The sequence below is a fragment of the Scyliorhinus canicula genome, chromosome 5 (assembly GCF_902713615.1).
Source record: "Scyliorhinus canicula chromosome 5, sScyCan1.1, whole genome shotgun sequence".
Classification (NCBI taxonomy): domain Eukaryota; kingdom Metazoa; phylum Chordata; class Chondrichthyes; order Carcharhiniformes; family Scyliorhinidae; genus Scyliorhinus; species Scyliorhinus canicula.
Window position 1 is genome coordinate 199,350,212 of NC_052150.1, and position 20,735 is coordinate 199,370,946.

The 20,735-nt window shown below is 43.1% G+C and overlaps 1 protein-coding gene across 4 annotated transcripts in view; it reads right to left on the reverse strand.

Moving 5' to 3' along the window:
• The window catches only part of wdr37 (WD repeat domain 37), a 154,609-nt gene that overhangs the window by 126,800 nt on the left and 7,074 nt on the right, over nucleotides 1–20,735 (reverse strand). For 2 of the 4 annotated variants that reach the window (XM_038798323.1, XM_038798325.1), the window contains one exon: nucleotides 4,253–4,420. In XM_038798323.1, coding sequence (XP_038654251.1) covers nucleotides 4,253–4,390 — 138 coding nt within the window. In that variant the 5' untranslated portion in view covers nucleotides 4,391–4,420. Of the gene's footprint in view, nucleotides 1–2,381; nucleotides 2,433–4,252; nucleotides 4,421–20,735 lie in introns of those variants that run through there. The other 2 variants (XM_038798322.1, XM_038798324.1) reach the window with 2 other exon arrangements.

Sequence of the window (20,735 nt, forward strand, 5' to 3'; positions counted from 1 at the left end):
TCTCGGGCAGAGAATTCCAAAGATTCACCACCCTCTGAGTGAAGAAATTCCTCCTCACCTCAGTCCTAATTGACCTACCCCTTACTCTCGAGACTGTGCCCCTAGTTCTAGATACTTCAACCAGAGGGAACGTTCTTGTTTCAGACTCCAGATCAAAGGACAAGGAAAAGTACAGCACAGGAACAGGCCCTTTGGCCCTCCAAGCCTGTGCCGACCACACTGCCCCACTAAACTAAAATCTTCTACACTTCCGGGATCCGTATCCCTCTATTCCCATCCTATTCATGTATTTGTCAAGAAAGACCAGTCAAGATAATAAAGGACCAGTCTTTAAATTGTTCCTTACAGGACAATTCCTTCATCCTGGGTATTAATTTAGTGAAGTGTCATTGCACTCCCTCTATGGCTAGTATATCTTTCCTTAGAGTTAAGGAGACAAAAACTGCACACATTACTTCATCTGCAGTCTCATCTAGGCTCGATATAATTACAGGAAGACATATTTACTCCTACACTTAAATCCTCTTGCAATAAAGATCAACATTCCATTTGCCTTCTTACTTGCTTGCTGTGCCTGCATGATAGCTTCCAGTGACGCATAAACAAGGACATACAAGTCCCAGCTTCTCACCACTTATGAAATACTGTTTTTCCTACCAAAGTGGATAACCTCACATTTCTCCATGTCGTATTCCACCTGCCAAATTTTTGCCCACTCGCTTCTCCTCTCTTTGAGCTCATGAGAGAGCTCAGTGACTGTATACGTCTGACTGATTTACACACTTTAAAAGAACAAACATGCATTTATACACCATCTTATCCAGGCTTCAGGATGTCCCAAAGTGCTTTACACTCAATGAATTGATTTATGAAGTTGAATCACTATCATTACACAAGTACACATGGCAGCCAGTTTCCACATGGCCAGCAAATGAGACAAATAATCAGGATGATCAGTTTTGGACGGTGTTGGTTCAAGGTAAAATAGGTAGAATGAGGACTTATGTTCTTCAAAAAAAGTCCATAAACAAACTGGCACAGCTTTGGTTTAATGTCCTGTACAGAAAACAGCATGTCCGAACTGCCTAAATGCTGTACCAAATACTGCTCAGGTGATTTCACAGATTTCTGACTTGGACGCAAGCGTGATACTAAATTTAACAACAACATGTATTCATATTATACCTTTGACATAATAAAGCATTTTAAGGCACTTCACAGGAAGCAAAATTTGATACTGAGCCACGCATAAGGTGATGTCAAAGTGATAGTTTTAAGGAGCATTTAAAAAAAGAGGTAGAGATGTGGAAGGATTTAGGGATGGAATTCCAGAGCTTAGGACCAAGGCAGATGAAGGTACAGCCACCAATTGTGCAGAGATTAAGATCAGAGATGCTCACGTGACAAGATATTTGGGGCAGAAGGAAAATGCAGAGATGAGGTCATGGAGGGATTTGAAAACAAGGGTGAGAATTTTAAAATCTAGTCATTGTTTGATCGGGTGCCAAATTAGCTCAGCAATCACAGGGGTGGTGGGTGAACAGGATTTGGTGCAACTTAGGACACATGCAGCAGAGATATGTATGCATGTTTATGGAGAGTAAAACAAGGGCAGTCAGGAATGCATTCGAATAGTCAAGCCTAGAGGTAGCAACATAAATAAGAGTCTCAGCAGCAGGTTAACTGAAGTAGGGACTAGGTCAGGTGATTGATTTGTGTACTATTTTGAGCTGAGAAAATAAATTACTTTTGGGAAACTTACGGACTTTTACATGAAAGTTCCAAATGACGTATCATGTGACTGCAGTAAACTGAGATGCTGCTGATCAAGAAGCAACAGCAGGCTGACCCATTTTGTGCAGCGAAAAAAAGTGGTACTGATTTAGTGCAAAAGCACACGAGTTCAATATTGTTGCGCAGCTTAACTGCTTAATGTACCCTGGCAGAATTATTGCTCAGAAACAAATGCAGGCCAAGATTTTGATCAGTGGTAACCTCGCCTTTTTATATTGCATTGGAACAACAGGAAAAATGGTCGATATTTGTGAAATAAGTCAATTCAAATCTACCATATTACCCAATGAACAGATAAGATCAAAAGCAACTTCAAAAATAATGATTCAAAACCATTGTACATTACTGTAAATCAATCAAACTTAATACTTCACCCCGCCATCCATCTTCTTGACTTCTTCCCATTCCCAGAATCAGCAACTAAAAATACATATGCTCATCAAAAACTAGGTTGCCAGACATCAGGAAGACAATTTATATATTGTGATCTTCACAAGCATCTGCCATTCATTTTCTGGAAGTAAAAGAAAATTAAAGCATGCGCACCAACACAACTCCCTAGCCACATTCAGTACATTTACACCAACCTCCACTGACTGCACATAGACTTCCTCACAGACAGCCGACATCATCGCTCCCTACAAATGGCAAGAAAACGGATGGCAATATTTTTATATTTATTTTTTAAAATGTTGATTAAAGCTTGGGAGGGAATGAAAAGGTTAAAACTCTTTCGGTGGGCGGTGATTTATAAAACTGGTTGAAATACACCAAAATTCCTCAATTAAGCTCAACTCAAATCCAGGTTTTTATCACTTTCCAAATAACATAAATGTACATACCAAGCTATAAAAACGAATGTTATGAGAACGGAAATATACTATTTCATACAGAACATTTCTTACAAATTCTCAACAATATAATTTACCCTGATTAATTGTCTGGTATTTTTCCAGTTAAATTAGAATCTCTAATTTCTACCACAGTATAAAGGTAAATTTAAGTGTTCAATTCTACGATCTCTATCTTTGTTCTTATCATTAAGAATTATGTTTCTGCCACCTAGGCACAACATACATGGTGACCCACAGGCGGATATCCCTTTAAAGAGTAACGTTATGATCTATGCAAAAGAAAACTCATCATTCACCAAAAAGCAGGAGGTTTGACATTCATGCACATTGACTGTTCCGCGTGCTGCCACCATTGTGCACAGACAGGGAGTAGAAGATAGGAAGCAAGAGAAACAAGAGCGGAAAACTGGAGCTGGAGAGAAGTCAGTGCAATTGGAAGTCTAGAATTGACAGGAGGTTGGGACCGGACTTGAAGCAGATGTGTACGCACTCCCAGACTGCGCTGAAGAAACAACTGCCATAATGACCTGGCACAGCCATGTTCAACAATTAAACAAGAACCTAAATTCCAGATTTGCTAAACGGGAACAACCATTTGTGTAGGATTCTTGTTCTTAATTTGTGCAACTACAAGTTTCCTTACCAAAAAAGTTGCTTTTACTGAAAAAGTCCACATTAAATCGACACTTAACAGGATTTTACACAAAAACATGAAACCTATTAAGTGGATTATCCCCCATTTCTAAACCATTATGAAATATTATAAAACTTAGTTAAAACAAAGGACTCAAGACACTCCCAAATATCTAACAAAGGAATATTTTATGCATGCTCACGCACTGAACATGTTGTATCAAATTAATTGAAGTTTGATAGCGATTTTAATTTATGTACAATTTGATGGAACTTGTTATTATTTGCTGTACAATTATATTTTGTCTGTATAGAAACAGTAAATTATTAGCACTTTAGTGCGATATAGGATACGTATTTCTCCCATTCATTTATATGCAATGTATATGTTTGATGCCACCGTAGGATTTATGTTTATTTCATTTGGCGTCAGCTTTTTCTTCAAATACATCAGTAGTTTAAGGATGCACCTGGCCCATTCAACACTTAACACCAAACACACGTCACAGAAAGATCACTGCATTTACCTTTTTAACCATAAATACCAATGGAGGCATTACATTAAAAATCTGCTGCAAGGTCGCTCCTTTAAGTTTCTGCACATGCTTTATTTAATATCCATCACCAACAAAAATTATGTCAGGGATTAAAATAGAAACAACGGGAATACACAGCAGTTTCAGGATAGGAAAAAAAACAAGTTATGTTCCAGGTCAGGGTGAAGGATTTCATCCCCAAAATCTCAGCCTGTTTCTTCAGATGGCAATGAATCTGCTGTGTATTACCAGAATGTGCAGGCAGAGGTCAAGCTTAGCCACGAGCTGTTTCTTCCTTTGTAACTAAACTAATTTTAGCTTACTCTTTTAAAAAAGTGCATTTCTAATAGCAGAATCAATACACTAGCAACGGTGTTTAAAATCAGTCCGTCAGTACCACTGATAGCATCACAATATCATATCAATTTACAATACCTGTCCTTCCAACATGTCACGCTGTGATGAGACACGTTCCTGCTCAGAGCTGTTTGTCCTTCTTATAGAGATAGCGTGAGGTTTACGTTTCGGTTTCACTTGCCGTGCGGCTGCACTGCTTCCACTTTCAATCGGCATCACTTCCTGGTGATCTCTTCACCTGGTCACCTACAAAGAATCATGAAGAATATTATATTAGGCATAATTTGACAAATGGCAACGACATGAATTGAGTTTTACAATGAGACGAAGACCAAAGGAGATCATTTGACACATTGTGCCTGTGCCGGAATTTGTAATTCGCTCTAAACATCCATCGGTCAATCACAACAAACATAGAAAATAGAAGCAGGAGATCATTCGGCCCTTCAAACTTGCTCTCCCATTCATTATCATGGCTGATCATCAAGTTCAATATGCTGATCCCGCCTTCCCCCATATCCTGGATTCCTTTAGCCCCAGGAGCTATATCTAATACCTTTTTGTAATTATACAATGTTTTCGCCTCAACTGCTTTTTGTGGTAGTGAATTCCATAGATTCACCACTCTCTGCATGAAGAAATTTCCTCAGTCCTTAAAGGTTTACCCCTTATCCTCAAACCAGGTTCTCTAGTTCTGGACTGCCGACCATCTTTCTGAATCTCCCCTGTTTAATCCTGCCAAGAATTATATGAGTTTCTGCGAGATCACCTCTCACTCTTCTAAACTCCAATGAATATAATCCGAATCGATTTAGTCTCTCCTCATAGGACAGTCCCACCATCCCAGGAATCAGCCTGGTAAACCTTCGCTGCACTCCCTCCATCGCAAGAACATTCTTCCCCAGACAAGAAAACCAAAATTGCACACAATACTCCAGGTGTGGCCTCACCAAAGCCCTACAGAATTGTAGTAAAACATCCTAGATAAGTCTCCGGGGCCTGATGGGATTTATCCTAGGATTCTCTGGGAAGCCAGGGAAGAGATTGCTGAGGCTTTGGCTTTGATTTTTATGTCATCATTGGCTACAGGAATAGTGCCAGAGGACTGGAGGATAGCAAATGTGGTCCCTTTGTTCAAGAAGGGGAGTAGAGATAACCGCAGTAACTATAGGCCGGTGAGCCTCACGTCTGTTGTGGGTAAAGTCTTGGAGAGGATCATAAGAGATACGATTTATAATCATCTAGATAGGAATAATATGATTAGGGATAGTCAGCATGGTTTTGTGAAGGGTAGGTCATGCCTCACAAACCTTATCGAGTTCTTTGAGAAGGTGACTGAACAGGTAGACGAGGGTAGAGCAGTTGATGTAGTGTATATGGATTTCAGTAAAGCGTTTGATAAGGTTCCCCACGGTCGGCTATTGCAGAAAATACGGAGGCTGGGGATTGAGGGTGATTTAGAGATGTGGATCAGAAATTGGCTAGTTGAAGGAAGACAGAGGGTGGTGGTTGATGGCAAATGTTCAGAATGGAGTCCAGTTACGAGTGGCGTACCACAAGGATCTGTTCTGGGGCCGTTGCTGTTTGTCATTTTTATAAATGACCTAGAGGAGGGCACAGAAGGTTGGGTGAGTAAATTTGCAGATGACACTAAAGTCGGTGGAGTTGTAGACAGTGTGGAAGGATGTTGCAGGTTACAGAGGGACATAGATAAGCTGCAGAGCTGGGCTGAGAAGTGGCAAATGGAGTTTAATGTAGAGAAGTGTGAGGTGATTCACTTTGGAAAGAATAACAGGAATGCGGATTATTTGGCTAATGGTAAAATTCTTGGTCGTGTGGATGAGCAGAGGGATCTCGGTGTCCATGTACATAGATCCCTGAAAGTTGCCACCCAGGTTGATAGGGTTGTGAAGAAGGCCTACGGTGTGTTGGCCTTTATTGGTAGAGGGATTGAGTTCTGGAGCCATGAGGTCATGTTGCAGCTGTACAAAACTCTGGTACGGCTGCATTTGGAGTATTGCGTACAGTTCTGGTCGCCTCATTATAGGAAGGACGTGGAAGCTTTGGAACGGGTGCAGAGGAGATTTACCAGGATGTTGCCTGGTATGGAGGGAAAATCTTATGAGGAAAGGCTGATGGACTTGAGATTGTTTTCGTTAGAGAGAAGAAGGTTAAGAGGTGACTTAATAGAGGCATACAAAATGATCAGAGGGTTAGATAGGGTGGACAGTGAGAGCCTTCTCCCGCGGATGGAGGTGGCTAGCACGAAGGGACATAGCCTTAAATTGAGGGGTAATAGATATAGGACAGAGGTCAGAGGTTTTTTACGCAAAGAGTGGTGAGGCCGTGGAATGCCCTACCTACAACAGTAGTGCACTCGCCAACATTGAGGGCATTTAAAAGTTTATTGGATAAGCATATGGATGATAATGGCATAGTGTAGGTTAGATGGCCTTTAGTTTTTGACTTCCCATGTCGGTGCAAAATCGTGGCCCGAAGGGCCTGTACTGCGCTGTATCGTTCTATGTTCTATGTTCTATGCCTATTCCTGTACTCCGCTCGCAATGAAGGCCAAAATACCATTTGCCTTCTTCACTGCCTGCTGTACTAGCACACTTACGTTCAGCAACTGATGCACGAGGACACCAAGGTCTCACCGAGTATCTACCTCTCTCAATTTGCCCCCTTTCAAATAACAAAGTGAATAGCCTCACATTTATCCACATTATACTGCACCTGCCATCCATGTGCCCATTCACTCATCCTTTCCAAATCCCGCTGAAGCATCTCTGCATCATCCTGACAGCGCACCCTCCCACCCAACTTTGTATCATCTGCAAATTTGGAAATACTACATTTAGTTCCCTCATCCAAATCATTAATATATCATTGTGAACAGTCAGGGTCCTGACACAGATCCCTGCAATGCCCCACTAGTCACTGCCTGTCAATCGGGAAAAAAAACATTTATTCCAACTTTTTACTTCTTGCCTGCTAACCAGCTTTCTATCCATCGCAGACACGTGCGCTTTAACTTTACATAGTAATCTGCTATGTGAGACCTTATCAAATGGCTTCTGAAAGTTTAAATGTTTTTATATATATAAATTTAGAGTACCAATTCACCAAGCCTGAACATCTTTGGGTTGTGGGGGTGAAAACCCCGCAAATATGGGGAAAACGTGCAAACTCCACATGGACAGTGAACCAGGGCCGGGATCGTAACCATGTCCTCAGCCCCGTGAGGCAGAAGTGCTAACCACTGCGCCACCGTGCTGCCCTCAAAGTCTAAATTAACCACACCAATTCTACCAGTTACATCTTCAAAGAATTCTAGTAGATTTGACAAGCATGATTTCCCTTTCATAAATCCATGCTGACTTTATCTGATTATTCCACTGCTTTCCAAATGCTATGCTATGAAATCCTTGATAATGGACTCGAGCAACTTCCCTACTGTCAATGTTTTTTTTAAATGTTTTTTATTGGATTTTTGAATAAAGTATATTTACCATTACGTACACAAAATAGAATACATAAAAAGCAAAACAAACACCAACAAAAAAAAAGTTAGAATAATATAACTGGTCGGGTATTATGTGCTAGCTCAACAACAGCAGCTCTGTACAATTGACAGTATTGTCTTTAGCACATAAGTAGGCATCTGGGGAGGGGGAAACTGGGGGGGGGGGGGGGGGGGTGCGTACAGATACAACCTCCCTGCTTCTATCTTATCTATTCCCTTCATAAGTGTATGTTTCCATAAGATTCCCCCTATTTTTCTAAATTCCAATGAGTATAGTCACAGTCTACTCAGTCTCTCCTCATAAACCAATCCTCCCAACTCCAGAAACAACCTAGTAAATCTCCTCTGCACACCCTCCAGTGCCAGCATATCCTTACCAGTACCCTGTACAGCCGCAAAATAACCTCAGTTTTTAAACTCCATCCCTCTAGCAATAAAAGACAAAATTCCATTTGCTTTCTTAATTACCTGCTTCACCTGCAAACTAACGTTTTTGCGATTCAAGCACAAGAGCACCAAGATCCCTCAGCACAGCAGCAAGCTGCAATTTTTTACTATTTAAATAATAATCAATTTTGCTGTTATTCCTATCAAAATGGATGACCTCACATTTACCAACTTTGTACTCCATCTGCCAGACTCTTGCCCCCTCACTTGAACTATCTCTCTGCAGACTTTGTGTCCTCTGCACACTGTGCTCTACCACTCATCTTAGTGTCATCTGCAAACTTTGACACATTACACTTGGTCCTCACGCAGACATGGGGAGAACGTACAAACTCCACACAGACAGTAAGCCAAGGCTGGAATTGAACCCGGGTCCCTGGCGCTATGAGGTAGCAGTGCTAACCACTGTGCCACCATGCCACCCCAAAATACACGTATAATTAAGTAACAAAACATACCAGCTGAGGAACAGAAAATAAAAATTAATTGTATAATAACAGAAAGAATTTCAACATAATTTATCACATAATCTGGGATTCAACATTGGTTGAACATACGAACACAACAAAAGTAAACTGGGGTGGCGTAATGATATTGTCACAGGACTGGTACTCCAGAGACCCAGGGTAATGCGCTGGGGACAAAGGTTCAAATCCCATCAATTGAATCAAAATCTGGAATCTGAAAAAAAGTCTAATGAAGACCACAAATCTATTGTAGATCGGCTGAAAATCCCATCCAGTGCACTAATGTCCTTTAGGTAAAGAAATCTGCCGTCCTCACCTTGTCTGGCCTACATGTGATCCACAGAAATGTGGTTGACTCTTAAATACCCTCTGACCAAGGGCAGGGGCTGGTTTAGCACAGTAGGCTAAATAGCTGGCTTGCAATGCAGAACAATGCCAGCAGCGCGGGTTCAATTCCCGTACAGGCCTCCCTGAACAGGCGCCAGAATGTAGCGACGAGGGGCTTTTCACAGTAACTTCATTGAAGCCTCCTTGTGACAATATTGATTATTGATTATCCCTTATTGTTATTAGGGATGGCCAGCTCCAAAACAGAAATCAGCCCTACAAACAAGACATTAACAGATCATCCCACGCCACCGGCAAGGGACAACTTGCGTGACGCTTGGGGCAGATCACTAATTAGAATCGACCTGTTCAGCCATCTAAAGAAGTGCAGCAAATGATCGCATCTGACCTCAAAGGTTCTACGGGTGCATTCCCAGAAAAGGATGCCAACCAAGCCAGTGAAATTGACCGGGTTTTCAGTTCTTGAAGAACAAAGGATGGTACAGCTGAGAATGTTTCTTTAGATGTGCGGCGGCATGGTAGTACAGTGGTTAGCATAGTTACTTTACAGCTCCAGGGTCCGAGGTTCGATTTCCGGTTTGGGTCACTGTATGTACGGAGTCTGCACGTTCTCCCTGTGTCTGCGTGGGTTTCCTCCGGGTGCTCCGGTTTCCTCCCACAGTCCAAAGATGTGCAGGTTAGGTGGACATGCAATAATAAATTGCAATTAGATTAGATGGGGTTACTGGTTTATGGGGATAGGGCAGAGATGTGGGCTTAAGTGAGGTGCTCTTTCCAGGAGCCAGTGCAGACTCGATGGGCCGAATGGCCTCCTTCTGCACTGTAAATTCTATGATTCTATGATGTAGGGTGGCCAGAATCACAGTCCCACTGAGTCACTGGTTAGTAGTCAAAAGCAGTTGAATTTTCCCCAAATTAAAGATATTCCATGTATATATTATTTTCTACCATCAAAAGTACAAAATCGATTACTTATTTCTATGCAAAGTCCATCAACATAATATCATTTTTGTTTCTTAAATAAGACTGCCATTGGGAAGGGGCTTCTTAAAAAAGTACGACTTAAAAATACTCAAACTGTTAAGAAACCTGCTGATGTTAAATGCAAGGGTATCCCAAAACCCAGAAGGATAACTTGGAACACCGGTTCTTAGTGGTGTATATTTTCAATTCAGTATACATTTAGAAAATATATGGAAACCAGGGAGGAATAGCCCAATCTTTTGTTATCAATTAATAAAGAATATTTAATAACTTAAAAGAAAAACACACTTCAAGAAGGATTATAATACACTACCACGGTACACTTAACTACACTGATGGCTAGTATTACATGGAGTTACCCCTCTGTTCCCAACTACTCATGTTTTCTGAACTCCGTGAGACACCTCCTTTCTCCTCAAACAACATCTAATATAACTCTATGAGCTAATCCAGCAGATAGTATCCACGCCCAGATTATTTGTCCACGTTTGGGAAAACAGTCTTCAGTCTCAGCGAAGATGTAATCTTCCCTATTCGAGTTTGGGGATTTTAACCAGCCACACTTTAGCAATGACTTTTGGGGGAGATTGTTTTCTGCAACTGGGAGTGGCTATGATGGCTGTTTCTACTGTGTGCCTTTCTCCAGTTATTGTGCTATGGACGTATCATTCTTTCCTTTTGATGTTACTCACCTTGGGGACCCGGCCGTTGGCATACAAGTGCCAATTCCCTTATCTCTCCACTTTGAAGTCGCCTCTTCTACACCTCATTGTTCTCCCCTAGTCACATAGGTAAACACTTGCTTTTCTCACTGCTATGCTAATTAATCCCTTCAGACAGCTATACTCATCAATTCCCTATATTATTTAATCACAATTCCATTTCTAATCTTAATTTTCCCCAATTCTTAACCATAACAGAATTTTGGCACACAGGTTTTACTTTAACTTACTTCAACATCTGTTGTTTAGTGCAAGAAAACCAAAAGAATATTAGCATATTTATATCTGAGAATCTCAAGAAAACATGGGAATAAAAGGGCCTAGCATTTTTTACCATGACTTTGATCAAAGTCGAGTCTTTTTAAAGATGCATGTTGTTCCACTGAAAATTACTTCAACATTCAAGACCTTCTGTAATTCTGCACACTCAAACTTCAAAGCAATATCAAGAATGTATTAATTTACAAAAATAAATCAAGTGACTTGTGTTATGTGGGACATCAGGGGTTCACTCAAAAAGTACCTGGGATAAAAACAGTAAGTGCTGAACAAACATTGCAGGTCTAGCAGGATCTGTGGAGAGAGAAACAGAGTTAACGTTTCAAGTTCAATATGACTCTTCTTCGGAATTGGGTTAACTCAGTTTTTCTCTACGCAGATCTCTGCGTTTTTCCAGCATTTTCTGTTCTTATTTCAGATCGCCAATATCTGCAGTCTTTTGCTTTACCTGGGATGAGAGGTTTGTCCTCTGATGAGTGGTACATGGGGTCTACATTCTCTGCAGTTCAGATTAGAATAATGAGGGTGATCTCATTGAAGGGTATAAAATCCTGAAGGGTCTTGATAGACAGTGAGATGTTGTTTCACCTGGCTGGGAAATCTAGAACATGGGGTGTGGAGGGACGGGGGACAAAAGACATAATCAAGCAGCTATAAGGCGGTAAACACTCAAATGGCAAGGCCCTCACCAAAATACAGCTGAAAGGAAATTTGAAGCAAGAACAAAAAGTAGGAGAACTTCATGGGAAGGTAAGAGCAGAATTAATCAGCAAGCATAGTTTCAGCAAGTCTGGCAGCATCTGTGGAGAGAAAAACACAGTTCATGTTCGAGTCCATATGATCCTTCTGCAGAGTTCTATCGAAGGGTCATGTGGACTCGAAAAGTTAACTCTGTTTCTCTCTCTCCACAGATGCTACCAGACCTTCTGAGTTTATCCACAATTTTCTTTATTATTACAGTTTCACGACATCCGCAGTATTTTGCTTTTATTAGCATAATCTGTCTGGATGCTGATTGCTGGAATACAGAGGATACATATGTTCCAACTGTACCATCAGGGAGTTATAAACTATTACAAGCATTTAAGCTGATAAAGCACATGGCACAATATGCATCATGCAAAATCCCTAGATTGCTAATAATCCTCGAGATATAAAGAAAACGTCAGATTTCTAATATCCCTAGAAATACAATGCAAACAGATCTGAGACTATTTCAGCCCTAATATACACACCGCACAGCATGCAAATTCAAAAACCACAGCTTACATAACCGGCACTTTCAAAGCAGAAAATTTACAACTGATATTTGGCACAAATGCCATTTTTAATTATTTGAGATCAAAAGAAACCATAGATTAAACACTGAACCGGAAATACAGATGCTATGCTTTGACCATATATTCATTAGTTCGCCCTGACTAAATATGCATACACTTACTCAAATTCCTATCATAATTATCATTATCGTGCTGCGTGTGTCTAAACTTATCAGCAAGATTAATTTTTATTTGTTCAGGGGATGTGGGCATTATTGTCCATCCCTAAATGCCCTTGAATGGAGTGGTTTACTAGGCCACTTTCAGAGGGCATTTAAAAGTCAACCACATTGATGTGGGTCTGGAGTGACAGGTAAGAATGGCAGATTTCTTCCCCTAAAAGACATCAGTGAACCAGTTGGGTTTTTACAACACTTTGCATTTGTTTCATGGTCATTAGTCTTTTAATTCCAGATTTTTATTGAATTCAAATGTCACCATCTACTATGGTGGGATTTGAATCTGGGTCCCCAGAGCATTACCCTGGGTCTCTGGGATACTATTCCAGTGGCAATACCACTATGTCACCGCCTCCCCCATCGTAGAGCTATTTGGCACAATATTCAAAACCTTAAAAAGTATAAAACATGCACAATATTTTATCTGGTCTCCCAATGACAAGGCTAAGTCCAGATGAGGGAGGCCAGTAAGTTTTTCCAGCTCATTATTCCATTAAAGTCAATGCTACTCACACGCAAACATCTAACTGCATCCTGGCTGACAAAGAGTTTTAAGGTACAACCAGAGCAATAAGAGAGTTTCACATGATGCGTTTGAACCTGAATCTTATTGGTTTAATGGTAGTGTTATTTTAAGATATGCCAATTTGGATATCTCCTGTTTTGAACTGAATCTTCAAAGCTGTGTGTTAATTAACTGTAGTGTAATATTAGACACCCATGAACATCAAAGATATATTTAACAAATTAAAATTAAAGCTTGGTTATAGACAAAATATAGAAATAATTCATACCATGTATATTTCATTCTGTGGCATAATTTTCCATTTATTTAAACTGAATCAACCAGCTCTATATTTTTTACATATCTATTTTTGTAGATATGGTCACCCACACGCAAGGTATAATCTACCTTTTACTAAAAGAAAAAATACTTTTAGTTTTAGCAGAATTAAACAATTAGGTAGATCAGCAGCAAGTTGTTAACATCTATTATTGGTATAATACCCTTAACATAATAAAATGCATAAAAGATGCGATTGGGAGGATGCAGTCAGGGAAGGTGGCAGGGCCGGATGGGTTCCAGATGGAATATTATTAAAAATTCAAAGATAATAAGCTGGTACCGCAGATGGTGGGGATGTTTGAGGAGGCAACAGGGAAGGGGTGTTACCACAAACTTTGGGGCAGGCATCGATTTCCCTGCTACTTAAGAAAGATAAGGATCCGAAGGAGTTTGGGTCACACAGGCCCATATCACTTTTAAGCAAATATATTAGCGAAGGTACCGGCTAGAGGAGTGCCTCCCGAAGGTGATAAGTGAAGATCAGACAGGGTCGGGGGTATGGAAAGGGATAGTCGGAACCGAGTGTGTCAATAGGGGGCATAGTGGAGCTGCTTAGGGCAGGGGTGGGCAAACTTTTCCGTGCAAGGGCCACATTCAAAAATTCACAATTCACAAAGGGCCGCATAGTATATTAAGTAAAATAATTACTTCACCCGGTTATGATTCTGGGCGCCTCATATAGAACATAGAACAGCACAGAACAGGCCCTTCGGCCCTCGACGTTGTGCCGAGCAATGATCACCCTACTCAAGTCAATGTATCCACCCTATACCAGTAAGTAACCCAACAGCCCGCCTCCATTAACCTTAAAAAAAATTTTAAAAAAAAAAAATATTTTTAAAAAAAAAAATTTTTTTTTTTTTTTTAATGACTTGGCGGGCCGCAGAAATACCTTTGGCGGGCCGCATGCGGCCCGCGGGCCGTAGTTTGCCCACCCCTGGCTTAGGGTGTTTGGGTCTTTCTCGGGGTACAACTTAAATCGAGACGAGTGAATATTTTGTGGTGTCTCGGCCGGGGATGGGGGCAGGGATGGGGGGGCTGCAATTCCCTAGGGCAAGGACTCACTTTAGATACCTGGGGGTGCAGGTTGCTCGGGATTGGGGGGGGCTCCGTAGGTACAACATTTTTAGTTTTGTGGGGAGTGAAAGCTGATCTGGCAAGGTGGGACGATCTCCCTTTGTCACTGGCGGGTCAGGTATAGGCGGTTAAAATGAATGTGTTGGTGCGATTCCTGTTTATTTTCCAACGCCTGCCAATTTTCCTGCCAAAGGCATTTTCTAGTGAGTATGAAGGGATGATTACCTCGTTCATATGGGGAGGGAAGGTGGCTAGAATTAAAAAGGTGCTACTACAGAGAGGAAGGCAGGCAGGGGTTTTGGGTCTTCCGAACCCGATGTATTATTACTGGGCGGCGAATGTGGAGAAGGTATGGCGCTGGGTTAGAGGGGTTGACTCCCAATGGGTCAGAATGGAGGAAAGTTTGGATAGGGGTCAAGAACAAAGAAGAAAATTACAGCATAGGAACAGGCCCTTCGGCCCTCCCAGCTTGCGCCGATCCAGATCCTTTATCTAAACCTGTTGCCTCTGTTCCCCGCCCATTCATATATCTGTCCAGATGCATCTTAAATGATGCTATCGTGCCCGCCTCTACCACCTCCGCTGGCAAAGCGTTCCAGGCACCCACCACCCTCTGCGTAAAAAACTTTCCACACACATCTCCCTTAAACTTTCCCCCTCTCACCTGGAAATCGTGACCCCTTGTAATTGACACCCCTACTCTTGGAAAAAGCTTGTTGCTATCCACCCTGTCCATACCTCTCATAATTTTGTAGACCTCAATCAGGTCCCCCCTCAACCTCCGTCTTTCCAACGAAAACAATCCTAATCTACTCAACCTTTCTTCATAGCTAGCACCCTCCATACCAGGCAACATCCTGGTGAACCTCCTCTGCACCCTCTCTAAAGCATCCACATCCTTCTGGTAATGTGGCGACCAGAACTGCACGCAGTCAGGATTGAAGGCATTAGCAACAGCGCCACTCCCGACAGCCTGGGAAAATACTCAGGGAGTCCGATAGTAATAGCTCCGTTGACAATTTGGAGGCAGTTTGGTCAACACTTCGGGTTGGGGACAGGGTCAAGGGAAATGCCAATTCGGGGAAACCACAGATTTGAGTCAGGGAAGTGGGATGTAAATTTTCAGAGATGGGAAGAGAAAGGAATTAGGACACTAAAAGATTTGGTTTTGGGGGTCGGTTTGCAAAATTGAAGGAGCGGGGAGCGAAGTATGGGCTGGAGCAGGAGGAAATATTTAGATACATGCAGGTTCGAGACTTTGCCAGAAAGGAGATACAGAGCTTCCCAGTACAGCCGGCTTCCACATTGCTGGAGGAGGTGCCGATGACAGGGGGACTGGAGAAGGGGGTAGTGTCGGCGGTTTACGGGGCTACTTTGGAAGAGGAGAAGGCGCCGCTGTTGGGATCAAGGCAAAGTGGGAGAAACAGTTGGGAGAGGGTATGGATCAGGGGTTCTGGTGTGAGGTGCTCCAGAGGGTGAACGCCTCCACCTCTTGTGCGTGGTTGGGCTGATACAGCTGCAGGTTGGGGCTGATACAGCTGTAGGTGGTATACAGAGCACACCTTACAAGGGCGAGAATGAGCCGGCTCTTTGAGGGGGTAGAAGATGTGTGTGAAAGTTGCAGAGGGCCCCCGCAAACCACGTTCATATGTTTTGGTCCTGTCCAAAGCTGGAAGATTACTGGAAGTAGGTTTTTAGGGTAATCTCTAAAGTGGTGCACGTGAAACTGGATCCAAGCCCTCGGGAGGCCATAATCAGGATGTTGGACCAGCCGGGGTTGGAAACGGGTGCGGAGGCAGATGTTGTAGCCGTCGCCTCATTTATTGCCCGAAGGCGGATCCTGTTAGGGTGGAGATCAACTTCTCCACCCTGTGCCCTGGCGTGGCGGGGGGACCTGCTGGAATTCTTGGCTCTTGAGAAGGTCAAATTTGAAATGAGGGGAAGGATGGAAGGGTTCTACAATTTATGGGCGTTATTCATTATGCACTTTCGAGAATTAATTACATCGAACATTGGAGGGGGGGCTGGGAGGGTGGGGGGGACTGTATGTGTTAATGGTGATTATGGGTGATTCCTGATTCCTTTTTGTCATTTGTTTATGTTAACATGCGGGCTAATGTTTGGGGGTTTGGTGGGAGGATGGGATCGTTGTTATTGATATGGGGATTGACATTGCATTAATTACTGATTATTGTTGGGTGTAAATTTGGGAGAAAATGTGAAAAAGGAAAATTTTAAAAAAAATTTTAAGTAATAAAATGCTCCAAGTTGCTTCATAGGAGCATGAGACATTGACCTACACAAGATGACATTAGGCAAATGATCAGTAAGTAGGTTTTAAGGAGTGCCTTAAAGGACGAAAGAGAGAGATAGAGAAATGGAAAGGTTAGGGAGTTCAAGGCCCTGGCAGCTGGAGGTACCACTACCAGGGGAGACACAGAGGTTAGAACTGCTGCTTCACAGCACCAGGGACCCCGGTTCGATTCCAACCTTGGGTGACTGTCTGTGTGGAGTTTGTACATTCTCCCATGTCTGCGTGGGTTTCCTCCGGGTGCTCCGGTTTCCTCCCACAGTCCAAAGATGAAGATGTGCAGGTTAGGTGGATCGGAAGTGCTAAATATACCCCTTCGCGTCCAAAAATGAGTAGGTTAGGTTACGGGGATGGGGTGGGGGAGTGGGCCCAGGTGAAGTGCTCTTTCAAAAGGTCAGTGCAGGCTCGATCGGCCTAATGACCTCCTTATGGACTGTAGGGATTCTATGATTGAAATTAGAGAACACTTGAGGCCAGGATTTAGAGGAGCGCAGAAATCTCAGAGGGTTTTGGGGCTACAGATGACTATACAGATAGGGAGAGCCAAAGTGATGGAGAGAATGGAAAATGATAAGAACTTTAAAAACTGAGGAGTTGCTTGACAGAGGGCCAATGGAGTGAATGTGATGCAGTGCAACCTAGGACATGGGCAGCAAAGTTTGGATGATTGCAAGTTTAGTGGGGGGTAATTGGGCTTCGGCTTCCTTATCTTTGGTACTTAGATCCCATTATAAAGAGATTTTGAAGAGACAGGTTCTGACAAAAGTAGATCATGAAATAACAAAGTGTATTTCAATGATATTAACAACATACTGGAACAACATACTCACAACTGCTCTTGCAATGTTTTTTTATTCTTTCATACGATGTGGGCGTCGCTGGCAAGGCCAGCATTTATTGCCCATCCCTAATTACCCTTGAACTGAATGGCTTTCTAGGCCTTTTCAGAGGGCATTTAAGAGTCAGCCACATTGCTGTGGGCCTGAAGTCACATGTAGGCCAGACTGGGCAGGAGTGGCAGATATCCTTCCCTGAAGGACATTAGTATGTATGTGTAGCCCTGTACAAACACCACATTTGTATAAATTTATCTGCAATCTTTGATTGTCAAATCACAGCAAGTCTCAACCTGAATGACAGATACAAAGACATACTAATCCACCCAAGCCAAAGTTGAAAATGAATACCATTCTTTTGAATTCCAAATAGATATTTCAATACTTCCAGCTCTTGCCCCAAATTCTGTTAAGAGGATTATCATAGAATCGTAGAATTTACAGTGCAAAAGGTGGTCATTCGGCGCATCGAGTGTGCACTGGCCCTTGGAAAGAGTACTCTACTTAAGCCCACACCTCCAACCTATCCCTGTAACCCAGTAATCCCACCTAATCTTTTTTGGATACTAAGGGCAATTTAGCATGGCCAATCCACCTAACCTGCACATCTTTGGACTGTGAGAGGAAACCGAAGCGCCCGGAGGAAACCCACGCAGACAGGGGCAGAAAGTATAAACTCCACACAGACGGTTACCCGAGGCCGGAATTGAACCCGGGTCCCCGGAGCTGTGAAGCAGCAGTGCTAACCACTGTGTCACCGTGCTGCCCGTTACCTTTCGCTATTTGCTTCGGTCAAGAACTCTGGAGCCTAAGCAAACAGTTTGTGAAGCATTCTTTGTTCAAAGGTGTTTAATTCAGAGTATTAAATCAATGAGCCCAAATACAGGTTTTTCTCTCATAAGATATTCAATGAAACGTAAAGCTTCTCATGTCATGGGCAGAAGGCAGGCGAATGGAGTTGAGGAACACATCAACCATGATCAAATGGTGGAGCAGACTCAATGGGCCAAATGGCCGAATTCTGCTCCTATAACTTATGGCCACGCTCTTTATTTTGCATACTGCAGAAGAAATGTACAAATGCCACCTTCCCATCAAATAAGATTTGTAACATCCAACCCTCTGATATCTCTGTGCTTCTTGTGCATCCCCAATTTTCATCGCCCCACCACTGCAGCCATGCAGTCCACTGACCAGACTCGAAGCTCAGGAATTCCCTCCCTAAACCTCTCTCCCTCTCACTTCTCCTTTAAGACTTGCCTTAAAATCTCAGACTTCAACCAAGATTTTGTTCATCTATCCTTACGCGGCTTGGCATCAAAAATCTTGTTTGATAATGATCCTGTAAAGCATCTCGGGAAATTTTACCACATTAAATGCAAATCGGCATCGCGTTGGGATTCTTCCTCAAACCTTATGGGAGTTCCAAATTCCTCTTCATGGACGTGTAAGCTTTCATTAAATGAACATTTTGAAGAGGCTCCCACTAAGTCATTGGCCTGCATCCTAGTCAGCTGCTATGTTACTGGTCCCAGAATCACAATCGGTAACAAACAAAAGCAGGCAAATGCCACGATCCATGTTTAAGGGACAATTTATTTGAGGTGTTCAAGACTAATAAAGGATTCAGTACAAAGATAGAGAGAAGTTAGTTAGAGGTTGTTGTCAGGAAGCCCTTCTTCATACAAAGGTAGAAGAAATGTGGGACTCCAAAAAAATGTTGCGGTTAGATAATTTGTAAATGGCTTCCGGTTGCGGCTATGACCAGCTAAGTCGCACATTTGGCAGCTCCTGCGACAAAGGTGTTTAAGGGCCGATTGGAGGGCCCCGACGGTACTGTAAAGACAAATCCCGGTGGGGGAAGGCTCCCTGAGGAGAGTGAGACCAACTTTATGGTCGGTACTCGGAGTGGGGCGACAAAAAAAGCGGCAGCAGCTCCCCGAAAAAAGCGGGGGAAGAGGACCAAAATGGCGGCCGGTGGCGCACTAGAAGATTGGAGAAAATGGGCGGAGGAGCAGCAGGCCGCTCTCCTCCGGTGTTTTACGGAGCTGAAAGTGGAACTCTTAGAGTCTATGAACGCGACGACCACAAGGCTGATGGGGGCCCAGGCGACCCAAGAGGCGTCGATAAGAGAGCTGCAGCAGGAGATGACTGCAAGGGAGGAGGAGGCCACGGTCCTCGTGGGAAAGGTGGAGGTGCACGAGGCACTCCACCTGAAATGGCAGAGCCGCTTTGAGGAGCTGGACACTCGAATGAGGCGGAAGAACTTGAGGATCCTGGGCCTAGCAGAAGGCCTGGAGGGGCCTGATCTCCCGAAATATGTAGCGGAGATGCTGAGCTCCCTGATGGGAGAGGGGGCCGGTCCATCGCCTCTGGAGCTGGAAGAAGCATATCGGGTCATGGCTAGGCGGCCTAGGGCGAACGAGCCCCCGAGGGCGGTGCTGGTGCGATTCCAGCGTTTCTGTGATCGGGAGAAAGTGCTGAGGTGGGCCAAGAGGGAGAAAAGCAGCAAATGGGAGAATTCGACGGTGCGGATATATCAGGACTGGAGTGCGGAGGTGGCAAAGCGGCGGGCCCGGTTTAACCGGACGAAGGCAGTGCTGCACGCAAAAAGGATCAAGTTTGGAATGCTGCAACCAGCGCGCTTGTGGGTCACCTACAAGGACCAGCACCATTACTTTGAGACCCCAGAGGAGGCATGGACTTTTGTTCGGGAGGAAAAGCTGGACCTGAACTAGAACTTGGGAACGCCGGCGGTCGAGGCCGCCCGAGTACCCTTGACTGATCAAGTGGCCCATGTCTTTCTTAGGCCAGGTCGGAACTTGGTTAAAGTTGATGGATCGTTTGGTTTCTTTGAAACTTGTATTATGGGGGGTTTCTTTGTTCCTTTTTGTGTGTCTCTTCCCGTTGCCAACTTCCCTTAATTATTGTTGTTGTAGGGGGGGCTTTTTTACTGTTTTTTGATCTGTTCTTTAAGGGTTATGGTTACTGTTCTGTTCGATGGAGGGTGATGGTTAAATACGTTATTATTGGGTAGTTATTTAGTTATGCAGGCATAGTTATGTATTTATGTATTTATTTGAGATTTGTTATTTATATTGTTATATTGTTAAGTTGGGGAGGCGGGACGGGGGGGTGCAAGTTGGTTATGCGTGTTTTCTTTTTCTCTTTTTCTTCCTCTCGTTTTAAGGGGGCTTTTTTATGGGCTTGGATGGGGAC